The sequence below is a fragment of the Palaemon carinicauda genome, chromosome 2 (assembly GCF_036898095.1).
Source record: "Palaemon carinicauda isolate YSFRI2023 chromosome 2, ASM3689809v2, whole genome shotgun sequence".
Lineage (NCBI taxonomy): Eukaryota > Metazoa > Arthropoda > Malacostraca > Decapoda > Palaemonidae > Palaemon > Palaemon carinicauda.
This window is the reverse complement of record NC_090726.1, coordinates 60,806,438-60,822,727: the sequence shown is the minus strand read 5'-3', so window position 1 is coordinate 60,822,727 and position 16,290 is coordinate 60,806,438. Positions and strand designations below refer to the sequence as shown.

Here is a 16,290-nt window from a genome sequence, read left to right as displayed (position 1 = left end):
AATTTCAGCAGAAATATTTCTTTTAAAAGTTTTAGAGGCAGTTCAATAACATACCTACTATGTTTTTTAAACTTTATTTGAAAGAAGCCTGGTTTGCTTATAGGAGTTTCTTGGTCTTATGTTCGGTGGTAGATGTAGATGTAGTTAAATATAAAGTTTTTATTTCTTATTACCATTTCTAAACATGTCAATTTGAGCCATGATAATATTTTATCTATGAAATATTCCAGGGATATGGGTAATATAATTAGACATAATTTAAAAAAAAGTTAAATTTGTGTTTCCTGAGATAAATTTCTGTTTTGAATTTCTTCATAGTCTTCTTGAGTTTTAGGTCCCCAGCAGTGTTTAGTTTTCTTATTTTCAATTTGAATGCATGAATAGTCTTTTTTAGTATAAGGTGATAACCTTTACACCAGTTTTAGATAAAGGCGTCTCTAGTAATTTAAAGTACAGTACATAAGTAGATTGGGACTTCAGATTTCCTGAATCTTTCCTTCACTATTACACCTACATCTTAATGTGGAAGTCTACAATATGAATGCCAGTGGAGATTAACAAAAATAAACAGAATTTTATTTATAAAATCACTTATTTCTATTCTCACCTGACATTCATACACATCCCCCCATCTCCAAAGGCAGTTGAACTAGATTTGTCTTTAAGGGGATCAGCCGCCTAAAAAACCGAAAAAATATGAAACATATTCGATTTGCTGAAAAAAATTCTATGGCTTCGTAGAGCATTCAAGAATGTGTGCACGAAGTATTATGCTAAAATTCGCCTTACTTTTCTAGTTATGGCCTGAAATGTAACAATAACTTTATACACAGAAAACACCAGTAGCGCAAATTATTTAGTCTGGTATAGTTTTTGTGATATATGTTACAAAAACTTCCTTTGAAATGAAATATATAATGTCAATAATATCCTAATTGGCACCTTTCTGGTTATAACTAGACAAGACAAAACACCCATGAGGCTCAGTTGCCTATAAATTTTCACGTAATAAGGTCGCATTTTTTCATGCTCGCTAGCCTTGACTGAACTCTGTTTTTTTCTGCGGTGTTTTTAGTTTTTCACCATGCCTAAAAGGCGCAAGAGTTCACTTCATGCTTCTAGAATGCGGAAACGCCAATTTGATATAGCCATCGAAGAAGTAGAACAGAGAATTCAAGAAACTAATGCCATAGAGGGGAATGAAGCGACGACGAGAGAGAGAGGGGCCGCGCAGCAAATGGCGCACGCTAACATCACTACTGGCCAGAGACCAACCACATCCACCCCTAATTGTCTCTCTATTCGTTCATCACTGCTAAAGGGCAAAGATATTTTAGAAGAAGAATGCAGTGGATCGGAGGCTGATATTATCAACGATAGTGAAAATAAAATGATAATAATAAGTGAAGCAAGACTTGAAAAATTACTTGAATCACAAATACCGAATTGTAGATGCAAAGTAATTCCGAGGATCCATTTGGCAAGGGATGGATTTGAGACACTAATAAAAAAGATATGCCCTAAATGCAGAGGCAACTATGATACCCTAGAGTAATACCTTATAACAAGATCAGATAAGGGGGGACCAGGAGCCTAAAATTTATAATAATATGTCTTAGACACAAAGATAATCAATTGATTAATATTTCTATTCATAATACTTTTGCATTAAAGCAATAGACATTAAAAATAAGATTTGAAATACAGTTAATACTCAAAAAAAAAAAAAAAAAAAACATAAAATTAATGGTAATACAGTCTTTTACTTTTTTTTTTATGTACCTAAAACTTCGAAGGCCCGTTAAGTTTTTCACCTTCAAAATGTATCTCCTCCCTTAGTATTGGACCAATCTTAATGTAATTTCATATATAATATGGGGAAACATGGTAGATTAAAAAAAAGCCGGGGATTTTTAATATTTTGAGTTTCTGATTTTTGGCAAATATTTTCCTGTAATTTTTCCGGGAAAATTTCATAAAAAAAAAAAAAATTCATATCTTGAAAAATAATTGAAAAATAAAAAATCCCCTGCTTTAAATCGAAGGTCCATATGTGTTTTATACATGGTTCAAATCTCATCCCTTAAAACCAAAAATCAAAGGAGGAGATGCATTTTGAAAATGGCCATTTTTGGCCGAAAAAAGCTCTGGCGTCACAAAACCTAAGGTCACTGAACAAAAAAAAATTCCCGAAAAGTTCCACACAATATCTTTTAACAAACCCCCTATATATCAACAACCTGTCATTAAAAAAGTCGGAAACCGGCAGATCCCCTTAAGACTGAAACATTGAGGGATATGATCTTTCCATGTAGTAAGATTGCAATAAATCACCGTGTTTGGGTAGGGCTATTACAAGGAGAGACACAGGAAATTTTCAGTTTATACGTAGACATCAACACTTAACCAGCTTTGAGAAAGAAGCAATTAGAATGCTAGGGGAGTATAAAATGAAGTCATTTTGTTATCAAAATTCTATTATTTCCATGCTTACCTCTTGATGGAATAAGCCATCCAGTGGAAAGCCCAACTTGATAATCTCTAAATAAAGAAAATTAAAAAAATTCTTAACCCTGCATACGTATCCTCCCTCCTTTAAATTACCTTCCACCAAAGCATTCCCCATTTGATGGGAAGAGGCAGACTGCCATGGCACTGGCCAAGGGGTAGCATGGGAAAGAAGATGAAGACCTCTCAGATTCAAGTGGACTCAAACACTGAAAGTAAGTGATACCTCAAAGGTGGGGAAGAGGGTATATCACTAGTGCTATTTACAGGGAAGTATGGGAATACTAGATCTTAGTTTAAAAAAAAGTCATGATTATCTGATTTAAGCCATTCTCTAAACAAATAAAATGTGGAAAATACAGAGGATGATATCACCATAAAGCCAACTTCTTCTTGCCTTTCAAATTACAGTAGTGTATTAACCATAAATCACTAATCAAATCAGTACCTGATTTGATATGAATTAGTTAATAATAATAGCATTTAAAATAACTTGATAAAATACAAAACCTCCTCTTAAGGATGATCACCAGCAAATGCTGCCAAAGACTAGGTGAAGACATCATAAGATGACATAGTCAACACAAAGTGATTGTCATCACTCGGCCTTCTTTATAGAATTCTAAAAGACAATGAGACACTAGCACAAAATGACAGGTATTGACAAGGTTAGGCTAATACTTTGTCAGAATAAGGGGCCAAAACAGGTAACTTATCAAAAACTTGTGGTAATTACTGGAGAGGAACTAGAATTTTATGCATCAAAACTAAGTTTACATTCTTTGCCTAAATAAAAGAGTTTGATTTTTCTGACTGATTTGAACTTCTCAGTTCCATAAGGCCAATATTGATTACTCTAATTAACCCCATTTAAGATATGCCGATGTCTCTGTCACCAGAACGTTTAGTCATCAAGAAACTCATATTGATGGCAACAGGGGCTCATTACCATTATTAGCCAAGATACATTCAAAGCCTTAGCAACACAGAGGGAGGATCAACCAAATCTGAATAAAACTTATTTATTTTACACTTAAAGCAAGATTTTGGAAAAGAATCATCCAGAGATCCATCCATCTACCTTGGCACTTCCCCCAATTTTGGGGGGTTGCTGACATAAAAAAAAAAAGAACAGTAGGGTCATTTCTTTTAGTTCTTCCCAGTCTGACGAAGGATTCAGCCGAGTTTGGAGGGTACTGCTAGGGTGCCACAGCCCACCCTCCGCCGTTATCCACCGCAAATGAAGCTTCATATGGCGAATCCCCTACTGCTGCCGCCTCAGCGGTCACCAAGGCGACCGGAGGAAGCAGCAGGGCTTATCGCCATTCATTCCTATTTCTAGCACGCTCTTTTGCCTCTCTCGCATCTATCCTTCTATCACCTAGAGCTTTCTTCACTCCATCCATCCACCCAAACCTTGGCTTTCCTCTTGTATTTCTCCCATCAACTCTTGCATTCAACACCTTTTTCAGCAGTCGGCCATTTTTCATTCTCTCTATATGGCCAAACCCATCAACACATTCATATCCACTCTAGCTGATAATTCATTTCTTATACCTGTTCTCTCTCTCAGTACTCTGTTCCTAATCCTATCTACTCAAGATACACCAGCCATACTCCTTAGACACTTCATCTCGAACACATTCAATTGCTGTCTCTCCATCACTTTCCTTTCCCAAACTCTGATTCATACATCACAGTTGGTACAATCACTTTCTCATACAGATATCTCTTTACATTCATTCCTAACATTCTATTCTTTATCACTTCCTTCACTGCCCCTAACACTTTACATCCTTTATTCACTCTCTGATGTAAATCTGCATCCACTCCACCATTTACAACAACACACCCCAAGTACTTAAACTGATCCACTTCCTCCATTAACTCTCCATTCAACATGACATTCAACCTAGAACCACTATCCCTTCTTGTTCATCTCAACCTTACTATTACCCTCATTAACTCTCAACTTCCTTCTCTCATACACCCTCCCAAACTTTGTCACTAATCGACCCAGCTTCTCCTCCGAGACTGAATTCGATACCATATCACCCGCAAACAACAACTGATTCACCTCCCACTTAGGATCACTCTCACAGTTTCAATCCTTGACCAAGCATTCGAGCATCCACCTCCCTCATAACTCCATCAGCAAATAAAATGAACAACCATGGTGACATCACATCATCCCTGTCCCAGTTCCACTCTCACTGGAAACCACTCACTCAGTTCACTTCCTATCATAACACATGCTTTACTGCCTCTGTATAAACTCTTCACTGCTTGCAACAACCTTCCACCAATTCCACATAACCCCATCACATTCCACATCGCTTAACTATCACCTCTTATCATAAGCTTTCTCCAGATCCATAAATGCAACATACACCACCTTAACTTTTGTTAAATATTTCTCACATATTTGCTTAACTGTAAAAATCTGATCCATACATCCTATACCTTTTCTAAAACCCTCTTATACTTTTAAGATTGCATCCTCTGTTCTATCCTTAATCCTATTCATTAACACTCTACCAAACACTTTTCCAACCACACTCAACAAATTAATACCACTTGAATAACAACACCCATGCACATCTTCTTCACCTTTGTATAGCGGAACAATGCACTCACACACCCAGTCCACAGGTACCATTGACAACATAAAACATATAATAAACAATCTCACCAGCCATTCTAGCACAGTCACACCCCCTTCCTTTAACATCTCAGCCCTCACGCCATCTATACTGGGGGCTTTTTCTTATCTCATTTCATCTAATGCTCTCTTCATGTCCTCTTTTCTAATCTGTCTCTCATTCTCACCTGTGAGAGCAATTATATCTGTGCCCCTATTATTTTCAACATTCAGAAACCTTTCAAAATATTCAGCCCACCTTCGCCTTGCCTCCTCTCCTTTCAACAACCTTCCATTTTCATCTTTCACTCTCTCTTCACTTCTTGATCCAACCCTTCTTAATCTCTTCACTTCTAGAGATTTACCAGAATAGCATACAGTGGCCAAACCATAGCAATATTACTTGCAAATGTGTAAATAGAAAAAAAATCAGAAAATAAATCACTAAAAACATGAGACCTAAAGTAGAGGTGTCGTAATGACAATGATTGCATAAATCTGAAATGGTTTTTATCTTCTCTCCCAAGCTAACCCTTGGCTACTACCATGGCTGGCTGCCTCTTTCCATCAGATGAGGAGGTTTTGTAGGCTAATCTGAAGGTGGGATGGTAAATAGGATGGGGGTAATTTTCTTTATTGTTTTATCTAGAGGTCATCAAGTTGGCACTTCCAATTGATAGCTTGTTCTATTCAGAAGTAAGATTCATGATGATAAACTTAACTTTCCCAGAACCATTTTCAACAATTACAAATTAGATGAAAAAATTACAAACAATTCTAAAATCTACAGCTCAGTTTAAAATACTGGCTATAGCAAGACATTTCTTATAAAATCTAGAGAAAAAATAAACCTTGAACTATCTACTTAAAAAAGTGAGCAAATAATATATTTCTAATCTAATGTATTCTAGCATGAAACTATTATATAATTTTAATTTTCTAAAGTTACAGGATGACGTACCATACATAAAATTAGCATTGCCCTTAAGTGTATGTGTAGGATACATATAATGAAACTTATACAATACAATGATAATTCACTACTTTAGCCTACTTGTTGAAAAGCCATAAAATTCATGAAGTTATCTTAAAATTATTCCCAGTTAATCTACAAATGATTAAAAAGCATGCAATACTTGACTTTCTTTTAGAAATTGCAATGAATAACCTTGATATACAATCTTACCTCTGTACCAGCAGCATTAAGGTTGAAGAATGCAATACAGAATTCTTGCTCAGCTAAACAAACAGGTTGCAACTCACTTAGAACCCTTTCAAATATCTCATCAAACTTTTGCCTCTCTTGCATGTCTAACTGGAATGGATGAGAACATAAAATAAAATTAAACTACATAGAAAAAATCACAATACTTTAATTGTAAGCAATGCAGAGAAGAAACACTGTAAGATATCAAATTTTATAAAATAACTATGACAAATGATACTTTAGGCATCTCAATCACAATGTGCCATATAGTAACAATGTTACTTCTAAGTTGTAGAGATACTAAAAATCTTTCTAAATGTGTCAGAAACAACCAAACATCATCAAGGTACTCAGTTTCTCTTCTTGACTGATATTATATATTTTCTTACATTATGGTCATACAGTATGCCTTTCGATCAATTAAAATTTTGACACATCCGTAGTTAGTATAAAATAAAGACCATGTCATAAAGGTGAAAAATTTTTATCTACAGTATATCGATATTAACAATCTAGAATTGTATCTTTGGTAAATAGAAATCTTTTACCCCATTCTCAAGTTGGTCAAAATCATAACCAATTAAAATTAACACTTAAGATACTAATACTGAGCAATAACTTAAAGGCTTTCCAGACTTGAGTACATGTCACCGCAAAAAAAAAAAAATTATAACTCATAATCAACAAAAAACCTAGTCAAAACAGTTTCATAAAGATGCTGTATGATCTTTGAACAAAATATACTGTTTCCAGGGATTGCAGTCCAAATTATTTCTATGAACAACCTAATGATCATATTGCTTTTCTCTGGAAGCTATGTTTTATCAACATTTACAATGGAAACTAAAAAAATCTACTTTCTTTCCTTTCAGCAGACTTATGCATATAGAAAAGTAAATTACACAATCTAGCGGTTAATGGCAATAACAGATGAGGTGTTCAAGCAATAGAGCCTTTGTCTTTCAGTCTGTGTCAACTTTGGCTTGACAATGTAAAATTTGCCGAGAAAAACAGACAGACGAAAATATACTGTACAGTATTATGTTAGCTGGTGTTGCTTGTGTGTGCACATTTGATACATGTAACCTATATATGTATGGGGAGTGATATTTATAGATTTGAGGGAAGGGGCTCACCACTGGTAAGCAAACATCCCTAAAATATGATGATTACAGTATGTCCTTATGATCACAAGTCTATATTCTGTATATTCACTTTTAGCAGAAAAACAAAACAAAACACAATGCATTGGTAAACCTTGGAACCACTAATAAAAGGAAAAATTCAACCTCCATGTGTAATGCTTATCTTAACTTGGATATATAAATAGTTGGTAAAATGAATGTATATCTTTACAACCAAGTATCAAGTGTTGTGCTACTTTATGGGATATTAAATACTAAAAAGTTTGGTTCTTACCTATGGCTTATGCTTTGGTAGTATATAACCTTCCCAAACAAAATGCACCAGTTAGGTATATGGAAACATCCTATCTTTTCTTAATTGCCCCAAGAACCGTTGAGTGTATTTCAATGGAAAAATTTAAGTGTTATAAACTTGTGAGAACAGAGATATCCAGAACTAGTTTCCAACCTTCGGATGCTTTGGGGACAGGACATGACTTGTTGAAAACATTCTAAAGAAAGATTTATGACCTTGTGTATCAAAGATTTTACTAAAATTTGTAATCTCGAGATTGAAAAATTAGTGCCAGAGTTGTTTTGTCTACCTAACTAGGATGGTTCCTCGGACAAATGAAGAATGGAGGATAGAGATATCTGGGAACTTTCTTTAAATTCAGCCATCACCTACAAATCGGAATGATGCCTCTGTCAGCATCCCTACTTGAAAATGGAGAAAACTAATCCTTGATTTAATTTGTACTACATGACTGATTTTCCTTGCAATTCAATATTCAATTTTGACGTCTTCTCCTGCCAAAAGGAAACTCTCATATGTTAACTGTGATCCTATTTCTAACATCACATGTCCTTCAATTATAAAAAGAAATAAAATACATGTAGTAGAAACTGTATCCATAGTCTGGGTACTTGTTAGTTTTGAATAAACATTTATTTCATCTTTTATTAGTTAGTAAACAATACTGGACTGCATTAAATATACCAGAACCATGCAGTGTGAATCTGAAATGCATTTCATATTATTCAGAATTACTATTTTCACATCATCAAGAGGTAAATAATAATCATTAATTATCTAGAGCTAATCTCATTTAGGTACCTGGCACCATAAAGTACACCGATAAAATAGATTCATCATTATTTGAAATTAAAATCTTCCATCTAATCATATTTATCTTTTCATATTATATATGTCAAAAGTTTTACAAAAATTCATTGCAGTATTTGTTATACTGTAATAATCTGTAATTTCCTTTCTGATGGGTTCACGGACAGAGAACAGTTCAAAATCAAAACTAGATTGGTAATTGTTTCATATTGCAAAATAGTACAGTAGGTAGTAAGATAGCCAAGGCACCAGCCATCCGTTGAAATACTACCACTAGAGTTACTGAGTCCTTTGACTGGCCATATAATACTACACTGGATACCTCTCTGGTTACAGCTCCATTTCCTTAGCCTACACATACACTGAATAGTCTGTCTATTCTTTACACATTCTCCTCTTTCCTTATATACCTTTGATGGGCCATATACCATCAGAACCCTTGCTGAATGATACACTGGAACCACTAGCTATCACTTTAGGATTTAAGCTAGGGTTGAAATAGGGCAGGTTAGGTCTAAGATATCACCCTGGATTGAAGACTCATTGGTCTACTGAGTTACAATAAAAGAAGCTAATGACATTGAATTCTTAATAAGCTCATGACTTTTAACAAAAAAATAGTTAGGCTATTGTAAAGTCAAAGGCTGGAGTTGCATTATAATCATCATTCCCTTTATAATCAACTAGCCTAGTCTTCTATAGATTTTCCCTGAACTGAAATGAGTTTCCTTTTACACTTTGAACTTTAATCTGATCAACAACAATGAAACATACTTTCCAAAGAGGGACAGAGGGGCCCACATACTCCTCACAAAATACTTTGAATTAAAGAATTGTCCATGGCTGGAGACAAAGAGCAATCGGATTATGATCGGTTATAAACAATCTCTAGGCACAAAAAACATAGCAATTGTTATCAAATCCAAAGAAGCCATCTTAAAATCACTAAAATGAGTCCTAAACAAACAAAAAAACCTGACAATCTGGAGCTGCAGAGTGTACGTCTTCTCATCCCTAAGTTCACACAGACTGAAGAAGTGATACGCCAGTGCAGCATGTTACAGTATTGATGTTATGTTAGATGCTAGTAAGGCTCATTGCTCTACTACAGGCATTGGTATATTGGAAGGAAAGAAAATGGGAAATCTTAAAATCTAAGGATAACATAGACATTTAAAGCTTCTAGAGACGAAAACAATATTGACACCAGGGGAGGTTCATAGAAATAATATAAATTTACCTCAGAGCCCCACAGATCACGATCTACACCCAGTAAGGCTCCTGTAGTAGTTCGTGTGCTTAACGTTTGAGCACCATGTTTTATCTGAGATGTCAACTTCCCAGCAACGCCTGCCATGCTGGCCAGATCTTGACTGGATCCACTGCCCCTCACTTTAAATGAAATAAGCATGATTAACCTTCAGTCTTCAATACATTTAAATAATTTCAAGTAATGTATTAAAAATAATTATGAATTTAAAAAGGTTGATTACAACACAAATGGTTAACAAGATACCTTCAACTATTTGTGAACCAGTATTTTTTCAGTATCTACACCTAAAACTAATGGTTTATATATGACTACTTTTTAATGAAAACAGAAATAATTCTACCTGCTGATACCAAAGACAATGGGGCTCTACACTTGTATAGAATTTTAAAACAAACTAGTACACACTAACATACAGGTTAATTAATTATTCTAGTCGAGTTACAATAATTTTAAAGGAAATTCCTGGAATTCAAGTGCCATTCAATCTTCAATGAAAATCTTTGAAAAAATTTAAAACGATACAAGTAAAATTTTGTCCTTTGTTGCAGATAAAAAGAAGCACTGGTAACTAGAGAAATATGATATTTTAATTATAAAATAAATTTTTGAATATACTTACCCGGTGAATATATATAGCTGCAACTCTGTTGCTCGACAGACAAAAACCTGTAAAAAACTCGCCAGCGATCGCTATACAGGTTGCGGGTGTGCCCATCAGCGCCAACTGTCGGCCAGATACCATACTCAATGTAAACAAAGACTCAATTTCTTCTCATCCCACTGCGTCTCTATTGGGGAGGAAGGGAGGGTCGTTTAATTTATATATTCACCGGGTAAGTATATTCAAAAATTTATTTCATAATTAAAATATCATTTTTAAATATTTAACTTAGCCGGTGAATATATATAGCTGATTCACACCCAGGATGGTGGGTAGAGACCAGTTAAATATGTTTACATCTTATGAGCTAAGAGTTTTTATTTCATTTTAGAAGTTATCAATATAACAAAAACAAAATAAATAGGTACCTGGTAAGGAAGTCGACTTAGACGATTACTCTGCCTTATAAGTACGTCTTCCTTACGGAGCCTCGCGATCCTCTTAGGATGCTGACAGACCCCTAGGAGCTGAAGTATCAAGGGCTGCAACCCATACAACAGGACCTCATCAAACCCCTAATCTGGGCGCTCTCAAGAAATGACTTTGACCACCCGTCAAATCAACCAGGATGCGAAAGGCTTCTTAGCCTTCCGGACAACCCATAAAAACAACATTAAAAACATTTCAAGAGACAGATTAAAAGGATATGGAATTAGGGAATTGTAGTGGTTGAGCCCTCACCCACTACTGCACTCGCTGCTACGAATGGTCCCAGTGTGTAGCAGTTCTCGTAAAGAGACTGGACATCTTTCAAGTAAAATGACGCGAACACTGACTTGCTTCTCCAATAGGTTGCGTCCATTATACTTTGCAGAGACCTATTTTGCTTAAAGGCCACGGAAGTTGCTAAAGCTCTAACTTCGTGCGTCTTCACTTTAAGCAAAGCTCGGTCTTCCTCATTCAGATGTGAATGAGCTTCTCGTATTAACAATCTGATAAAGTATGACAAAGCATTCTTTGACATAGGCAAGGATGGTTTCTTAACTGAACACCATAAAGCTTCAGATTGGCCTCGTAAAGGTTTAGTACGCTTTAAATAGAACTTAAGAGCTCTAACAGGGCATAAGACTCTTTCTAGTTCATTGCCTACGATCTACGATAAGCTGGGAATATCGAAAGATTTAGGCCAAGGCCGAGAAGGCAGCTCATTTTTGGCTAGAAAACCAAGTTGCAGCGAACAAGTAGCTTTTTCCGACGAAAATCCAATGTTCTTGCTGAAGGCATGAATCTCACTGACTCTTTTAGCCGAGGCTAAGCATACCAGGAAAAGAGTCTTAAGAGTGAGATCTTTCAGGGAGGCTGATTGTAACGGCTCAAACCTGTCTGACATGAGGAATCTTAGTACCACGTCTAAATTCCATCCAGGGGTAGCCAAACGACGCTCCTTGGTGGTCTCAAAAGACTTAAGGAGGTCTTGCAGATCTTTATTGTTGGAAAGATCTAAGCCTCTATGCCGGAAGACCGATGCCAACATGCTTCTGTAGCCCTTGATAGTGGGAGCTGAAAGGGATCGTCCTTTTCTCAGGTATAAGAGAAAATCAGCTATTTGAGCTACAGAGGTACTGTTCGAGGATACAGAAACCAACTTGCACCAGTCTCGGAAGACTTCCCACTTCGATTGGTAGACTCTAATGGTAGACGCTCTCCTTGCTCTAGCAATCGCACTGGCTGCCTCCTTCGAAAAGCCTCTAGCTCTCGAGAGTCTTTCGATAGTCTGAAGGCAGTCAGACGAAGAGCGTGGAGGCTTTGGTGTACCTTCTTTACGTGTGGCTGACGTAGAAGGTCTACCCTTAGAGGAAGACTTCTGGGAACGTCTACTAACCATCGAAGTACCTCGGTGAACCATTCTCTCGCGGGCCAGAGGGGAGCAACTAACGTCAACCTTGTCCCTTCGTGAGAGGCGAACTTCTGCAGTACCTTGTTGACAATCTTGAACGGTGGGAATGCGTAGAGATCCAGATGTGACCAATCTAGGAGGAAGGCATCTATATGTATTGCTGCCTGGTCTGGGACTGGGGAGCAATAGATTGGAAGCCTCTTGGTCAGCGAGGTTGCAAAGAGATCTATGGTTGGTTGACCCCAAGTGGCCCAAAGTCTCTTGCACACATCCTTGTGGAGGGTCCATTCGGTTGGAATTACTTGCCCTTTCCGACTGAGACAATCTGCTATGACGTTCAAGTCGCCTTGGATGAACCTCGTTACTAGGGAGATGTCTTGACCTTTTGACCAAATGAGCAGGTCCCTTGCGATCTCGTACAACGTCAGTGAGTGGGTACCTCCTTGTTTGGAGATGTACGCCAAGGCCGTGGTGTTGTCCGAGTTTACTTCCACCACTTTGCCTCGAAGGAGATACTCGAAGCTTTTCAAGGCCAGATGAACTACCAACAGCTCCTTGCAGTTGATATGCATGCTCCTTTGACTCGAGTTCCACAGGCCTGAGCATTCCCGACCGTCCAGTGTCGCGCCCCAGCCCAAGTCCGATGCGTCCGAGAAGAGAACGTGGTTGGGAGTCTGAACAGCCAGGGGAAGACCCTCTCTTAGGTTGATATTGTCCTTCCACCAAGTCAGACAAGACTTTATCTATCCGGAAATCGGGATCGAGACCGCCTCTAGCGTCTTGTCCTTTTTCCAGTGAAAAGCCAGATGGTATTGAAGAGGACGGAGGTGTAGTCTTCCTAGTGATACAAATTGTTCCAGGGATGACAGCGTCCCTACTAGACTCATCCACAGCCTGACTGAGCAGCGTTCCTTCTTCAGCATCTTCTGGATGGATAGCAGGGCTTGATCTATTCTGGGGGCCGACGGAAAAGCCCGAAAAGCTAGACTGTGAATCTCCATCTCTAAATACAGAATAGTTTGGTATGGGACCAGCTGCGACTTTTCCAAATTGACAAGGAGTCCCAATTCCTTGGTCAGATCTAGAGTCCACTTTAGATCCTTCAGACAGCGACGACTGGAAGAGGCTCTGAGAAGCCAGTCGTCCAAATAAAGGGAGGCTCGGATGTCCGATAAGTGGAGGAATTTGGCTACATTCCTCATCAGCCTCGTAAACACGAGAGGAGCTGTGCTTAGGCCAAAGCACAGGGCCCGAAACTGGTAAACCACATCTTCGAAGACGAATCTCAGAAAAGGTTGGGAGTCTGAGTGAATGGGGATATGGAAGTAGGCGTCCCTTAGGTCTAGCGAGACCATCCAGTCTTCCTTCCTGACCGCTGCTAAGACTGACTTTGTGGTCTCCATGGAGAACTTCGTCTTTGTGACAAAGACATTCAGAGCACTGACGTCTAGCACCGGTCTCCAACCTCCTGTCTTCTTCGCAACTAGGAAGAGACGGTTGTAAAATCCCGGTGATCGAAGGTCCGAGACTTTGACCACCGCTCCCTTCTCTAGCAAAAGAGACACTTCCAGTTTCAGGGCTTGTCTCTTTTCTTCCTCTCTGTACCTGGGAGAGAGATCGATGGGGGACGTCGCTAGAGGGGGTTTGCGTACAAAAGGGATTTTGTACCCCTCTCTGAGTAACTTCACAGATTGTTGATCTGCGCCTCTCCTCTCCCAGGCTTGCCAGAAGTTCTTGAGTCTGGCTCCCACTGCTGTCTGAAGTTGCGGGCAGTCAGACTCTGCCCTTGGAGGACTTAGGTCCTTTCCTCTTCCCTCGTTTCCCTTCGGCACGAGCACCTCCTCTGCTGGAGGCTCTGCCACGAAAGGGCGGAATAAAGCGAGACGCTGGAGTGTCTATTCTCGGTCTAGCAGAGAATGTAGGCAAAGGGGGAGCTTTGCGAGCCGAGGACGCAACTAGATCATGGGTGTCATTCTGAACTAACGATGCGGCAATTTCCTTTACCAAGGCTTCAGGAAACAGGCACTTGGAAAGGGAAGCAAAGAGAAGTTCAGATCTCTGGCATGGCGTAACTCCAGCAGACAGGAAAGAACAGAGAGACTCTCGCTTCTTCAGGACTCCGGACGTGAATGAGGCAGCAAGCTCATTGGACCCATCACGGACGGCCTTGTCCATGCAGGACATAATGAGCAAGGAAATATCCTTATCTACCGAAGAGATTTTCCTGCTCAGGGCTCCTAAGCACCAGTCTAAAAAGTTAAAGACTTCGAAAGCCCTAAATATCCCTTTAAGAAGGTGGTCCAGGTCCGATGGTGACCAACAAACCTTCGAGCGTCTCATGGCAAGGCGGCGGGGAGAGTCTACAAGACTTGAGAAGTCGCCCTGGGCAGAGGCAGGAACTCCCAAGCCGAGAACTTCTCCCGTGGCATACCAGACGCTCGATCTAGAAGAGAGTTTAGATGGGGGAAAGGCAAATGCTGTCTTCCCTAACCTCTTCTTAGACTCTAACCAGTCTCCCAACAGCCACAAAGCTCTCTTGGATGAGCGTGAGAGAACGAGTTTCGTAAAGGCAGGTGCGGTAGCAGGCACTCCTAATACAAACTCTGACGGAGGAGAACGAGGAGCCACAGAAACAAAGTGGTCCGGAAACAACTCCTTGAATACAGCCATGACTTTTCTAAAGTCCAATGATGGTTGAGTTGGCTTAGGCTCGTCCAGTTCCGAAGGTTGATCGTCTTGTGGTTCAGCAACGTCCTCATCAGATAGTTCCTCATCCGAAAACTGATGAGGAAACGGCAACGGAGTGGGCAACGTCTGGCTCGCTGAGTCCGGTCGCACTGGTGCATGCGTGACGGAGCCGGACGCAACGTCATGGAACTGCTGCACAGTCTGTGAACTGTCAACAACCATGGGCGTGCGAGGACGCACAGCGTCCACCCGAGACTGTCTAGACCGTCTGGGTTGTGCAGTCAACACCATACCGGGTTGCGGAGGTTGACGCACCGCGTCAAAACAAGTCACCTCTGATGGTTGCTGAACGTCCTGAACGTCAACAACCACCTCCGTGCGTCGCCTAACGTCAACGTGCGGCTGGCAACCCACACTGGGTCGCATGGGAGGAGGAACCACCTCAACTGGTAGACGCGAGAAAGTAACCTCAGCGTCAACAGGACGCACAACAGACCGCTTGGAAGGTTGTTGGCCAGAAGGTTCAGCAGCAACCTTCTCCGAATTAAAGTCCTCCATCAAGGACGCAAGCTTGGACTGCATGTCTTGCAGCAAAGCCCATTTAGGGTCTACGGGAGCAGGTGCGGCAACAGACGGGGTTAGCGACTGAGGCGGGTACCGCTTTGCCTCTCTTAGGCGGTGAGCAGTCATCAGATGACGGCAACGAGTCCGAACTGACCCAGTGGCTACACCCGGGACGTTGGACTTGTCCTGAAGGGACCGACTTACGTTTTAAAGGTCGTGAGACCTTGGTCCAAAGTTTCTTACGAGAAACACCTTCGGACGACGAGGTAAAAACGGGCTCTCTCGTCTTACGTAGGTAGGGGCGATCTTGGGGAGATACGCCTGATACCATGGAGGGAACGTCTGTTCGCTGATCAAGGCCTCTCGAACCCATGCGTCGTACGACATTGCTTCTCCCCTGGGCTTGGGAGCTTGCAAGAGGTCCCGGACTAGGAGGACGACAGGCACGAACAGACGAACCCTCAAGCGCAACACTGTTCACAACACTTTCACTAGGCACTTTATCACTTCCCGCGGCACTTTGGCACTTTAGCTCCTTAACATCCGCCATGTGTTGATTGCGGTCACTTGCAAGGGACTCAATTCTCTCCCCCAAGGCATGGATAGCACGCATCATGTCAGCCATCGATGGTTCCTGAGTGCTAGGAGGGGGGTTAGGAAC

General features: G+C 39.9%; 1 protein-coding gene across 2 annotated transcripts in view; it reads right to left on the bottom strand.

Moving 5' to 3' along the window:
• The window catches only part of Sec3 (exocyst complex component Sec3), a 327,711-nt gene that overhangs the window by 106,451 nt on the left and 204,970 nt on the right, over positions 1-16,290 (bottom strand). For both annotated transcript variants that reach the window (XM_068356333.1, XM_068356340.1), the window contains exons 11-12: positions 9,847-9,998; positions 6,336-6,464 (exon numbers count right to left, since the gene is read on the bottom strand). In XM_068356333.1, the coding sequence (XP_068212434.1) occupies positions 6,336-6,464; positions 9,847-9,998 (281 nt within the window). The remainder of the gene's footprint in view (positions 1-6,335; positions 6,465-9,846; positions 9,999-16,290) is intronic.